At 39.8% G+C, this 14,920-nt stretch overlaps 1 protein-coding gene across 1 annotated transcript in view; it reads right to left on the bottom strand.

Annotated features, from left to right (window-relative positions):
• XKR6 (XK related 6) overlaps window positions 1–14,713 on the bottom strand; it is a gene marked incomplete at its 5' end in the record, with an annotated part of 236,585 nt that extends 221,872 nt beyond the window's left edge. Inside the window, one exon of the mRNA XM_080676184.1 lies at window positions 13,959–14,713. Coding sequence (XP_080532310.1) covers window positions 13,959–14,713 — 755 coding nt within the window. The remainder of the gene's footprint in view (window positions 1–13,958) is intronic.
• Window positions 14,714–14,920: the final 207 nt, after the last annotated feature.

The raw sequence follows: 14,920 nt of genomic DNA, 5'->3' as shown, positions 1-14,920 counted from the left end.
ATAGTACACACGTATACACACACACAGAGACACTATACCTCTTTTAATCTGAAGGGTACCTGGGCTAAGCACAGAATTATACAAAACTGTTGCCTCAGCAGAACTACATTCCCCAGCCTCCTTTAATCTGAGTACAGTCACAGGGCTACTTCTCTACAATAGAATGTCACCACAAGTGATGTGTGTCACTTCAAGTTAGGGATTTTAAGAAGCAATTATTCTTTCTCTACATTTTCTTTCTTTTCACTGGCTGAATGCTGAGTGTTGAGTCCCTAAAGGATGTCAAAGCCATCATCTGCCAGGGGACCCACAGTAGACAACACATTTCTATTGTGTTAAGCTAAAGAAATTTGTGTTATTATAGTTGAGGAAACACTGTAATAGTCACTAACAAACATGCTGTATATTCACTGCCTTTCATATTTAAGTAACTTCTACTTAATTTGGAAGTTCTCCCAAGCATTCTTAAAAAAGAAAAAAACACTTTGAAAACAGATTGTTTATATTGCTGTAAGCTGTCTGTTTATTCTACCCATCAGTCTTGTCCTTGACAACTGGCTACTGTTGCATTTTTTTTCTGTTTACTGTATGCTCAGATGAATTTTAATTTAAAGCCTCACTATAACCCCCTTTCAAATGAACTAAAGTTTAAAACCATTCCTGCTCCATATATGTAGTTCGAAGTGCTGATATGGCATTGAGACATTATCACATTCCATCTAATGACTATGTTACAAAAGCAGAAATTTAAAAGTGGATTGAAACAGCCCCTCTTCACTTCTTTATTGTATATTAGAGCCAACAAAGCATGAGAAGTGCAATACATTTCACTTAACCTTGAAACACTGCAGTATCTCCAAAACTAGAACTTCCCCAAACAATAGAACCTTGACATTTTCAAGAGCTGCATTCACACAGATTCAAAACTGTATCAGTCATGCCACAGTGCATGCTTCTGTAACATGGATGCCTTCAACATATGACTGGCAAAATGCGAATGACAACAGTGTGATGAGGAAAGACTGTTGGTTCAAGAGTGAATCTTCCCAGCATGTTAATGTTTGAAGCTATCAAAGGCAAGATTTTTCGCAAATAATGGGAAATAATGAAGACTTTAAGAAAAACAGTGAGAATCCTACCAAAGTGCCTCCCTTTGGTACAAGTAGTGACAGCTGACTTAGTGGCTTCAATATCCATTTTTTCATTACCTGATGATGCTATGGGCACACAAGAAGCTACACCATGGATCAGAGCTTTAATTTTGGTGACAGTGGCCTCCAGGAGAAGCTAATCCCTACAAGAATCTACATATCAAAAGAAAAGAAGCATGTTCCAGGATAAAATAAAGCCTGGAGTCACCTAGGTATGATACTGAGTGCATACGTCACCATCTACTGTGCTAGCATTTTTATTTGGATTGTCATGTATTTGTTAATGCTCTGGTTACAAGGTTACATTTCTTTAAGTAGTCTCACCTTAATCCTATATTTCTACAGCCCTATTATTTTTAGTGTGATTTTGCAGAATGAGAGATTTTTCATGAATGCATATTATCACATTACGGTAGATATGAGCAAACCACAAACTGAAATGGTGAACTGCAAATGGCAAGCAAATAGGCAAAATGACAAACTCTGATCTCATAGCGACCCATTCAATATCCTGTAATGTACCTGACAAATACCATCTCCTTTAATCCTAGATTACTACACCTTGAAAACTATCTAAAATTTATGTGGTACCTATCAAATAATGGAAACCTCAAATAGAGTCCAAAAATGCTTCAAACAGATGTAATTGCTTTTAACGTCAGTTTTGTTTTGACAATTTTTGTTTAATCTGCAAATGGAGTAATAGATCCTTTCTGTGGAATCTCTTGTCTTCCAACCCGAAGGCCCACCATTACTCACTAGGTCTCAGCAAAACCATTTTGCTTAAATTTTGAATACATAAATTCTTTATTGCAAGGCATAATCTGTTCCTTCAGAGTCAGCTTTAATGAAAACTGCTTTACAGAAGGCAAAATGGAAGCATCCTAAATATACAGGGCTATTTATAACTACTATTTAGTTGACATCTCCAAAGCTGTATTCCTTATGACCAAGCAAACTGACAGCTTTGGAGTTTTGCTCATTTTGATCCATAATCACAGAGACTCCAACCCACTCTACACTGTACTTGCTTTTATATATCCTGTGTCCCATCTCTGCCAGCCATTGCCTCTCCTAGGATTTCTGATGAGCTTCCCCCAGGACCTTGGGTTTTCTCACCACTGCCACAGTACATTCCTAGATGGAGCTCAAAAGGATATTATTTTGGTGTGTGTAGATTTTAGGTGTCCTTACCAGCATGAAGTAGTAAAATAAAACACTATATGACCCCTTCCGATCCACTCCCCTAGCTATTCAACACAATGCATCTATCAAACAAAATGTAGGTAAGTCATTTTTCTCTGCTCCCTTCATTTCCATCTCTATTGATATTCATTTAATACCTATTAGGTCAATTCTCCCCTGTCATTCACCAGTTTCTTTTTACGAATCCTATCCTTGGCACCGATTTCAACAAATATAACATTTCTGAAAATTTGAGACATGAAATTAACTCTCATTGAATATCAATTTTCCCAACACAGTAAACTACCTCTAACCTGGCACTTCTGAAATACCAACAGTGATCATTTGTGTTAATAATAACCTTGAAGTTCTTCAAACTTCCAAAGAAACTTCTGAGTCAAAGGAATATTCAGTTATATACCGTACAGGTTTAATGTTAAATGTCTTTACAGTATCCTAAATCTTAACTATAGTATATGACAACCCATATGCCATAGTATACAGCAAATATAGCTACTATTTTATTAATATACACTTTCATCAACCCATTCCAGCTAAGAGTAAGGTCCAATCAGAGACTGTCTAAATACTGGTGTTCCAATAAAATCATCGTCAGAGCTTCCTTTATACATTCCATCCCTCTTAATCTGACATGCCCGGTGCTTAAGTTTAAAAAATATTCCCAGTAAGTCTAATATAAACTCCTTCTCATTGAGAACACTGTAAATACTGGTAGAAATCAGCTTATACAACTATGGTTCTCATCCCTGTCTGTCTACTGCTTGGAAAACTTACTGAAAACACAGTCTTTTAAAATATATAGGTTCTGCCCTAGCCGGTTTGGCTCTGTGGATAGAGTGTCAGAACACGAAATGAAGGGTCACAGGTTCAATTTTTGTCAATGACATGTATCTCGGTTGCAGGCTCAACCCCAGGCCCGGGTTGTGGCACGTGTGGGAGGCAACCAATCTAAGTGTCTCCCTCACACCAATGTTTCTCTCTCTCATCTATCCTCCTCCCTTCCACTCTCTCTAAAAATCAATGGAAAAATATCCTCGGGTGAGGATTAATAAAACATATAGGATCTAAGGCCAATCCTAAACATACTGGACCATAATCTCTTATGATGGAACCCAAGTATCTGACTCCCCAAGTAACTCCAATGCACAGCCAAGGTTTGAAAACAAATGCTTTAAACCCTTAAGGAAAGAAGTGTTGCTGCTCTTGGTGTTTCCAACAGGTCAACAGAGAACCAACCAACATATGGGTACAGCATTTAGGTGAGACCTGCAGGAATGAAGAATGGCCAAGAGCGTATTGTCAACCCTAAAAATTCCTTCTAATGTGGAATATCACAGGACTGGAAGGTGCTCTACCCTAGGAAAGAGATTGGGGTAAAGTGCTGAAAATAATTTGAATCACATTAGTGGTTATAATCAGTTAAAAGAGTCATAAGCCTAACCTAGTCTCTGCAGAGGTCTCAAAGAACTTGCTCCTCGACAGGTCCCAGTGGTTCAAAAATATCATTCCTCCACTTTCAATAAGCCAGAACAGCAAAATCCCACAGTAAAGCCAAGTAATTAGTGAGAAGAGCCTCGTGACCATTATAAGAGAAGCCTGATATAGAAAAACTGCACATATTTTGCCATTAGTGAGATCTGACTTCAAAGCCTTCCTCCACCAGTTAAGTGACTTAGATTACTTAACCTCTCTAAATTCATACCACCACCTGTAAAATAGGCCTGAAAAACAAGCAAATTTAAATGAGACAATATTTGTGAAAACAGAATTTTCAACATATTATAGTTTCCTTTCCTCCTTAGTGATTTCTACATGTCTCTTCCACTCTCCCTAATACTTCTATTAGCCCTTACTCAGTTTATTGCTATTAACACAGGGAACACGAGGCATAAACTTTGATTCTGTTCCTCCAAAACTAACATGAAGCTTAAACTCTGACAACCCATTGAAAATACAACAGTGCCTAGATTCATATAGTAACTTCTTCAGGACAGATTTTTTTTTTCTCTCAGGTCCGGATTCCATTAGAGCAAATGGCTCTCAAACTTTAGAGAAGGGAAGAATTACTAAAAATCTTGTTTAAAATATAATCTCATTTCCCACCAACAATTTCATAACCGATTCAAGCAAGGATTCTCAATGGCCACTAAAACTACTAGGTAAAAGGTTATTAGGAAACAGCATAGTGACACCTTTTCAAAATATTACCCCATGAGTTACTTACTGATTGCAATCAGGAAGATGTACCTTTATCTGGCAGTCAGAGCCTTAATCAAGAGGTAAACTTAGCATTGCTAATAGGATGAATGAGGTATCATGTGCCTACTGATACAATGCATATATAAAGTATAAGAAGTACTTTTGACTAAAATATGTAGCCTGAATATAATCAAGACCCTAGATGCAACTTACAGTTTACCTATAATACAGAAGATAGACAACACATGTAGGAAACAATTAGGCGATACAAAAAAACTGACCTAGACTCTGCAAAGGTCCATGTCATAAAGGAAAAAAATGTATGAGGAATGTTCTAGAGTTAAAGAAACATAAAGGCAATACATAAATTTAGATCAGATCTCTGTTTGCAGGTAGAAAAAACTATAAAAGACATTGTTGGGGACAACTGGGCAAATTTGAATGTGAAGCAGCTACCAGATGATTTTATAGAATTATGGAATAATTATGGGATTACTGTTAATTTTCTTAGATAGGGTAATGATATTGTAGCTATGGAGAATTACTCTATTTACTATTTGAAGTGAAGTATGGAGAGATACAACTGCATGATACATGTTAAACACGTCTTTACTGAATCCAGGTGTTCAAAATACTACTCTTTCTAGTCTGTATGCTTAAAAGTTTCAATAGCCCTAACCAGTTTAGCTCAGTGAATAGAGCATCATCCTGCGGACTGAAGGATCCCAGGTTCGATTCCGATCAAGGGCATATACCTTGGTTGCGGGCACATCCCCAGTAGGGAGTGCAGGAGGCAGCTGATTGATGTTTCTCCCTCATCGATGTTTCTAACTCTCTATCCCTCTCCCTTCCTCTCTGTAAAAAATCAATAAAATACGTATTTTTTTAAAAAGTTTCAATAATAAAAGCTGAGCAAAAACACACATTCCCTGGCCCCACACTCCAAGGCTCTAGTTCCTTAATCCTGTGGAAGACCCATAAATCCACATTTTAACAAGCTCTGGGCCTATTCCCAAACAGAGGGTTCTCTGACCACTCTAAGAAACATGGCTGAAGAGAGAAGGTGGAGTGTGTCTGCTGTCTGGAAGAGCCTGGGTTCCTAATTCCCAGCCAGCGCTCTTTTATTGGCAGGCTTCTCAAGTCATGGACTTGGTGTTTTCCTCACCTTTGCCATCTTTCTTTATGTTTCCAGTATATTTAAGATGGAATAAAAAGGGGGCATAATGGTGAAAAAGAAAGTTTCCATTTCATGTACCTATGAGCATCCGGCCAGGGTTATCAATAATTACTCTACCTCCCTTCCAAAAGTACTGTGAAGAAAACTGTTGTTTACCTTTCTGTGAACTCCTCAAATTTCTTCCTAGAAATGAATGATGAGTATACAAACCATGTTCTACAAATGGATGACCAAGATAAAACAGAAATAGCTTCCTCAAATTAAAAAAAAAAAGGCAAAAATGTTACACTCAAAATAAGTTATTTTAAAAACTACTTGTTTGATATTTCAGTATCAAAGTGATATTTATACCTATACAAGAAGAAACTTTTTGTTAGCAATATGCAAAATATCTTAGGACACTGTGGTTTGTTTTAAGGTATCCTATATAATAAAAGGCTAATATGCAAATCGACTGAATGGCAGAATGACCTGTTGCTTATGACACGCAATGACCACCAGGGGGCAGATGCTCAACACAGGAGCTGGCCCCTGGTGGTCAGTGCACTCCCATAGAGGGAGTGCCGCTCAGCCAGAAGCTACGGCCCCCACTGGCCTGCTCGCCCCCAACTGCCCCCCCACCTCCCTGATCACCCCCAACTGCCCCCCCCCCCGCCAGCCTGATGGCCCCTAACCGCCTCTGCCTCAGCCCCACCACCATGGCTTTGTCCAGAAGGTCTCCTGGTCTAATTAGCATATTACCCTTTTATCAGTATAGATGTACTAATGTCATTGTAACTATAGTCACTGAATCCACCAAGCAAATCCCATCTTTCCCAAAAATTCAGCTTGAACCAAAAACGTACCTATACCTTAATCTTAGAAGAACAAAAAACAAGAAAATTCACTAAGAACTCTTTCTAAAACAGATCACAATTGACATTAAAACTACCTTTTTTTTAAACTCACTAACACTAACTTTTCAAAGTTAGAAAATACATATCAAATTGCAGTAAGTGATTTTGAGGTTCTTCTCCAATAAAGAAATAAATCTTGGTAAACAATTCAAATAAACCTCCGAAATGTATAACTTGAATATATGCATTGTTTTAGCTTAATCTAACAGTAAGAAATTTACAACAGACTCACTTTCCTTCAAGGAGCACGCCTGGACCATTCCCTCTGCCCTTTCCTCTCTCTTTCCCCCATAGGAACCTATCTCCTAAACTCCAAGGGACCCCAAGAGACTTGCAACCAGGGGAGCAATGGGTAGTGGCAGCTCATCCTGGGGTAACCCCACTGAACCTGTCTCCAAGGCCCCCTTTTCTCTGACTTCCCAGTGAGCCAAAGCAGCCCAGCCTGGGCTCTCCTGTTGCGTCTTCTATGCCCTTCTTTGTTTCACTGTCCTACTAGTAAATGTGTTTTTATGCAGTCAATAAATTCTTGCTTGCTCTTCTAAAAAAAGAAATTTTTTAAACAGAAAACTATAAAAAATGAGCAATGTAAAATACTTTCATTTTACCTAAAATTTCAAATTCACAAAATTAGCTAATAAACCAGCATAACAAGTGTCTCAAGAAGTCTAATCTATTATAAATTTTAACATTAACAGGAGAGATATATATGCCTTCATAGGTAGCAAAGTGACTAAAAATAATGAGTATTTAACAATAAATCAAAATAACATATGACAGGACTTCAAACAATTCCTGGAGAACCTATACATTTTTTTAATATTTTAATTGTTCAAATTAGAGTCTGAAATTCCTTCTTTAAAACTTCAGAGTATTAATAATACCAATACCATAACAGACTTTTCAAAATTGAAAGAACCTTAAAGATCAATCAATTTAACTCCTTATTTGCTAAATACAATACGAGGAAACTACTATCAGAGTTTTTGGTAACTTGTAGAATGATAAATCTGATTTCTCAACTCCAATGTTCCCTTTATTCAGGGGTGGGAACCTCTGGCCCACAGGCCGAAACCATTTGGTCTGGCCCTGCCAAGGCAGTAGGGGTGTGTTAATTAAATGTTTGACCAAATATAGCAGGCTAATTTTTAAGCTGGTAATTTTGTATGGCCTGAGAATGATGTTATAAATATCCTAGTGGCCCTTAGCAGAAAAAAGGTTCCCTACTCCTGTGATACCATGAAATATCCTGTGCTTTTTAATTTGTTAAAATATCTGATAGTGGTGAATAGTGGAATGTCTTCAGGCAACAGACAATTCATTGAACTTTTTAAATGAAGCTATATTTTCATGATTTTTTTTAAACTTAACTCATTCAGAGCTAAATAAGAAATCCAGAATTTCTGAATAAAAGAAAGTAAATAAACAAAATATCCTGGGGAGTAAACTAAAGTTTTAGCCCCAAATTATTTGCAGAGAGCATACCATAAAAGCAAACCAATCCATGGTGAAAATAGCAAAATTTACTACAGTTTATTTCTTTTTGCATCCTACAGAATCTTTTCAACAGTCCAGAAATTATCCATTACATAAGCCTAACTAATTGACCTTATGGATAAAGTTTGAAAAATCAAAGCAAATGATGTAAAAGAAAGAAACGAACTGCTTGTGAATTCTGATATGTGCCTATTATATTTCTGGACTGCTAGACTTCTGTAATACAGATTTTGAGGTTTTGTTCCTAGGTCATCCTGGAAATAACTATCTTTTATCACTAGTTGCAATTTTACTCACAGTATGGCATTTTTTTCATAACCTTTCCTTAAAAATTCATCATAAATGTCAAGTTTTTACTGTTTCTGTTCACTCAAAAATAATCTTCAGAGTTGTTCTCTTCATAGTCACTCTCCTTTAGGAAGTACTAGCTCCCTGTCTAAATTTAATTCATGTTTTTCTATAATTTTTCAAGTGAGGATAACTAGATGAGACTTTATGTTGTTAAATTTGTCCTTTTTTTCTTGATGGTATCAAAATGCCTTGCCCATTGCAAGAGCATAAAATTATCATATACTTTCTTCTAGAGTTTTCACAGTTTAATATTTTATTGCATCTTTCATTTTTTTTAGAATTTTTGTTTATGTAGAGATCTACTTTTTCCCCTAACTGGATAGTCAATTGCCACAATATCATTTGTTAAATGATCTTGTTCCCATTCACTGATTGGAAGTGCTACCTTTACTGTCTAAATTCCCACGAACCTGTCAATTTATTTCACATTTTCTGCTTCGCTACCTATATGCTTAATTCCTCTGCCAGAGCACATTGTTCAAATTCTTAATACTTTAAAGCACATCCACTTTCTACTAAGATAAATCTCAACATTTTTTTCAAGGGTTTTTTGACTACTCAAAACACATTTACTTTTCTCAGATCAGTTTCTCCTCAAAAAATTCCATTGAATTTTGAACCAGAATTCCATTAAATTTATGGATACACTGAAAAACAATTATATTTTTACAATACTGAAATTCCTACCCAGTAACAGGCAGACATATAAAGCCCCTTTAAAGAGACATACACACACACACAAATACATGTATATAATCTTTTAATGTGACTATAACTAGTCCACCATCCCCATAAGAATGAATTTCTTAAATCACAAGATCTTAGAGATAGAGGAATATTACAGATCGCTTAGTCCAATGCCTCTTATAATCCCAGTTATGTTTACCTCAAGCCTACTTAAGAGAATCACTTTAAAATTAAAATATATCTTTTACATTCAACATAATCATAAAAGCACTATTTGAATCACATAAAAGGCAGAGAAGTGGGCTACACTGATTGAAAACTGCTCTGAATTTAGGAATCCTTTAAAAAGGTAAGATGCATACTTGGGCTCAAAGGAAAAAACACTGAGTACCATAAGTGCATACACTGGAGACAGCCCCAAGTGCTTTTAGACACTCGTGTTTCAAAGTCATTTTGTTATGGTGTTGTCCAGGAACCAAACTTCAGACTACCAAATCATTCCATTCCCAATTGTTCCCCATCATATTTATTGTTCATATTTATTAAGAACAAATCCAATAACAATCTCCAAATGAAACAAGCCTGAAACCCAATTCTAAAAGTGTTTCTGAAACCTGGCTGCACATCTGACCACCTGTGGAGCTTCTAAAAATAACACTGCTTAGGTCACACCTTGGGATTCTTCTTCAGCAGGCCCAGCAATGCTAGAGCATTTCTTTCTTTTTGTATTTTTTTAAAGCTGTAGTAGGTTCTATTCTCAGCCAGAGTTAAAAAACAACTATTCTAAAATATTTAATAAGAACAAAGCCCCATAGCATACCAAAAATCCCTACACATTTAAAAAGTATATTTATGTCTTCACCAGCCCAGCAACATTTACTGCTGATTATCTAGAGAGCTATGTCCCTATGACCAAAGTCTTAAAAACAAACAAACAAAAAATACTGAAACAAAGCTTTACTGTTCACAGATATGTGATGTCATTATAATATTTGAAACTCCTTTTTCTTTTTTCTCCCTTGAAGGCAACCCTCTACCCCATTCTCATCCCCCAAGAGAAAGGGAAGCTGATATTCCCTTTAAAAATCACAAATACGATTAAGATCTTAAGCAAATTCCTCTTTTACTTTGTAAAACAGAAGGGTGAAAGCATACTCATAAGAAATATAAATAAAAAGGGAGGTTAATGATTTGGCTATGACATTAGATGAAATTTCAAAGAACTGTTGCTTCTAGACTGCAGAGAACTGCCAACACACTTAAGCACCCTCTAAATGTAGCACAAAATCAAAGAAAGGCTAATATGTTGAAGGAAAAACTTACATACAACAATGCAATATGCAAACTAAATCAAAATGTTCCTAAAGTCTAACCCTCCAAGAAAATGATCTCACTTTCTAATAACAACACATTGTACTGAATTGAGGCCCAGTGTGACTCATATTCCCAGTATGAGTGACTCATATACCTGTTACCCCTAGGAAAAGCAACTGAAAAATAGAACACATACATCTACAAAGGAAGGTACATGTTAAGTAATTAGTGAGGGTAAAAGATGCATTAAATAATCCCAGTAGTGCTATGCAAAGAAGGGTCATGACCAAGTCATCCTACAGAGTACCCTTCCATGCTCCAATTTTGGCCCAGCCAAAAATACTTTCTTACAATCTGCAAAGTTTTTGGTGAAAGAGATGTCCAGATTCTTCCATCTTGAAAAGAAAGTCAACATGCATAGAAGTTTACCACCTTACTATAAAGGAAAACTAAATTTTCTTAAGCACTGTGCTTTGTCCAAGCCAAAGTCAAATAATTTTACATTTAAAAAACAAAGGCATGTGAAGAGATAGGTACTCATGGTTTAGTGGAATCAGTTTTAACTATGTACAACTTCACCAATATCTTTTCTTATGTGGCCCAAATCAATGATATAATTCCTAAATCTTAACCTTTATATAACATGACCACATAAAATAGCAAAATTCAAGTAATTAATATGAATAAGAGAACAACTGTAACCCCAAAAGAGCTGCAGTAAAAACTAAGATGATGTATGTTTACACACACTGACAAGTAATTTGCCAAGAGATTAAAACAAGAAAAGAATAAAACCCTTTCTCCTAAGCTTTCCATATGAATTTCTATGCAAGCCACATGCCTAGCAGGTATTAAAGAGCTGACTCTGCTCCTGGAGTTTTTCAAGCACAACCAGCTTACTGGAAAAAAATAAAAATAAAATCCTTCCTCAGAAAGTATTTCCTCTGAAGTATTGCTATGTTAGAATAAATAACTTCACTGAATTAGCATCTCTTTTAGTACATTATACTTTTAAAACTTAATGAAATATTTAGACATATATTCTAATCTTAAAAAAAAGACTAAAACAATTCAGACAATAAAATCACATGCATCTTTTAAAACAAACCAAATAGCCCGGCAGGTGTGGCTCAGTGGTTGAGCGTTGACCTATGAACCAGGAGGTCATTGTTCAATTCTGGTTGGGGCACATGCCCGGGTTGTGGATTGATACCCAGTGGGGGGTGTGCAGGAGGCAGCTGATCAATGAGTCTCAACACTGATGTTTCTCTCTCCCTCTCCCTTCCTCTCTGAAATCAATAAAAACATATTTAAAAAAAAACACACAAACATATATATGTCTGTAGACCTTGAAATATCAATGAAGGTCTGGGAAAATAATGCACGGCCCTTTTAAACAACCATAAAAGCTAAATTTACACTTAAAATGTACTTGTCAGTTTGTTCCAAAATCTGGACTTCTACTCTGCCCAAATACAATTAAGATTTAGGTCGGTTGAGGGAAAATTACCCTACCTAAAAATTTTGTGAAACTGAACTCCAATTTCATTATATCTCGAAAGCTTACTACTAATAAATAGCTAGGATGGATTACATTAGAAACAATTCTCTCAGGAATTTTAACCTGACACCAAGCTTTTGAATGCCCACACTTAGGAGTCTAAGACATGGAAAGAGATAAGTGACTTCAGCTTGTTCAATTATTAAATACATGCTGTTAAAAGTTTGCTACTATTTCAAAATCTTTCTCTTCTCCAGTTTTTGTCCCTCTCCCCCTGTATTCCTTTATACCTTATCAAGCTGCAAGAAATCAAAATAGGTATCCCCAATATCAAACCCAGTACCTTAGATTCAGTATTGGGTTTATGGGTGTTTTAAGTTTAGATTTCAAATTCAAAATATTTTTCAAAATTTTACTTCACAAGCTATGCTCAAAATAGCTGAAAGTCAACTACTTTTTTTTCTATTTCATTCCCCCCCCCCCTCTTCTTATAAAGCTATCAGCAGGAAACAAATTATCTACAGAAAATACAGCTAGAAAAAAAGGTTGCTTGGTTCAATTCAAGAACAGCAATAAACAACCCTGGGTGGACCAGGAAACCACTCATATGTCCCCTATTCAGAATTTGCATGTAAATTTTGTGGGACAGAGTTCTTACAGTCACTTTCAAGATTTCATTAACTCAATCCCATGCTTTCTGAAACATCTTTATTTGAAATTCTGAACAGAGATCTGCACAAAAACTCAAAAGACATGAACTTTATCTTAGTTAACTAAAATACTAAGCACCTAAAATCTCCTAGGTGGAGGAGTCAGAACAATCAAGGCAAAATGTCTTCTCACAGAAGCAATCTACCTCAAGAGCTCTGTGTAATTCATCTTCAATACGATTTTTTTTCTCTTGAAAATGCTCTTACCTACAACTCACTGTTCCCAAAATACACTCAAGCTGATTTAAGTTTGCGAGCACAGATTTACCAAGGTTTTAATAGGATCATTTCCTTAGTTTAGCCATTTAAGGCTGCTGGCAGAAAGAACATCTGCAAATGGTGTTTGAGGGATTCACCTGGCACACGGGAAATTTACAAAAGGGTTTCGAAAGTGCTGCAGGGCCAAGCTTAGGGCTTGTGTAGATGTAAATCACCTACACACTGGCCTGGCTACCAAAACCAAGGTTCCATCAGAATAGGTGTCTAGGTGGCTGATTTTCTGGAGGTGAGAATTAAAAACAAACGCTTACACTCATCGCACACTACACAGTTTTACCTGTCACTAAGAAAAGGGCACGTCTAATCCAGAAGAAAAAAAAAAGTCATTTTTTCCTTCAAGGAGGGCAGCGGTTTGGAATCATTTGCTGGGGATGGGATTGCAGGAAGGGGGGAGGGGAGGGGGCGTGGAATAAGGGAGTGCTAAATAAAGAGGCAAGGGGGTTTGCACAGGGCCCCACACAGGCCACTGCAAGGAGAGAAGACGGGGGAAGAGGGGAAGATGTCTCACCGGGGGACAAAACCGAGTGCAAACCGGCTGGAAGAAGGAAGGTTCCCCCCACCACCACCACCACCACCACCCCGCCCCAGGAGAAGAGCTGGGGTGCAGATAAAAAGCTCTATCGGCTGGTTATCTTAAGATACAGGGGAAAGGAACCACGGGGATACCGAGGTCTACAGAGATGGGGGAGGGTAAGGATGAGGCAGGGTCTCTGATAAGTGCGAACCAAGGATGCAGACAAACAGCGGGACTTGGGCCTCCCTGGGCCAAAAGGCGTGGCCAAGGTTCCAGATCAAAAAGATGGTCTTTTTGAGACGCCAGGGGAAGTGCGCGTTAAACACCTCCTTCAAGACCCCGGGCCCAGCCCGTCAGAGGGGCCCACCTGCGAGGCACCTCGAGGGCGGAACGCGCCCCGTAGGGCCCCGGCCTCACCCGCGGGGCCCTTCGCAGGACCGCTGGCCAAGCCCCCACCCCCATCCCCGCAGTGCTCTTACCTCCACACCTGCCCCATCTGCAGCAGGTGGATGACCGACTGCCAGATCCACACGGAGAGGCGGCAGAGGCGCTGCGCCCCCGGCGTGGCCGAAGCGCCCGGGCCGCCGCGGGCCGCGCCGTGGCCGTAGCCGGCCCCCATCATGGGGGGACCCCGGCTGCTGAGCCCCTCCACGGCGCCCAGTCCGCCGCCCGTGTAGTCCTGCACGAACCAGCGGAAGCTCAGGCTCTGCACCAGCAGCGACGGCACCAGCACGAAGAAGAGGGTCAGCCCGAAGTAGCCGTAGTCCCCCTTGCGGTAGTAGTCGAGGGCCAGCCACAGGTCGGTGCCCACGTCCCCGAAGAAGACCAGCAGCGCCAGCACGATCCACAGGCAGTCGAGCCACGGCCGCTCCACCTGCGGCGGCTGCGGCCGCGCGGCCGAGGGCGTCGGGGGGTGGCGGTCGGCGCCAGCGGCCCCGGGCGGTTGCAGCGGCTGGTCCCCCCCGTCGGCGGCGGCGGCGTTGCGGCGCGGCTTCTTGCCCAGGAGGGAGCGCAGGCAGGCGGAGCGGCAGCCCCAGTAGCACGAGGAGGTGTTGCAGCAGTGGCAGATGTGCAGCGAGCTGCTCTCGCCGGGCTCGCTGCCGTCTCCGCCGCCGCCGCAGCCGCCTCCCCCGGGCTCCCCGTCCTCCTCGCCGCCGCTGCCCACCGCCTCGTCCAGGTTGTGCAGCTGGGCGAAGCCCACCCCCACGCCACCGCCATCGGATTTCGCCGCCATCTTGACTCTCTTCCCAGCTCCGGAGGTTGGGGGGGGAGGGACGGGTGGGGGGGAAAGAAGGCAGGGAACGGGGAGGGGGGGGAAAACGAATGGAGAGGAAGGGGGGCGGGGAGGAAGCGGGGGAGCAAACGAACGAGGGGGGAGTGGGCCAGGGAACCCCCTCCGCTTCCGGGTAGTTGGCGTCACTTCCGGGCGAGCCCCCCAATC

The sequence above is a fragment of the Plecotus auritus genome (genome assembly GCF_963455305.1).
Source record: "Plecotus auritus genome assembly, chromosome: 6".
Taxonomy (NCBI): Eukaryota; Metazoa; Chordata; class Mammalia; order Chiroptera; family Vespertilionidae; genus Plecotus; species Plecotus auritus.
The sequence above is the reverse complement of the archived record's forward strand: the minus strand, read 5'-3'. Positions and strand labels throughout refer to the sequence as shown.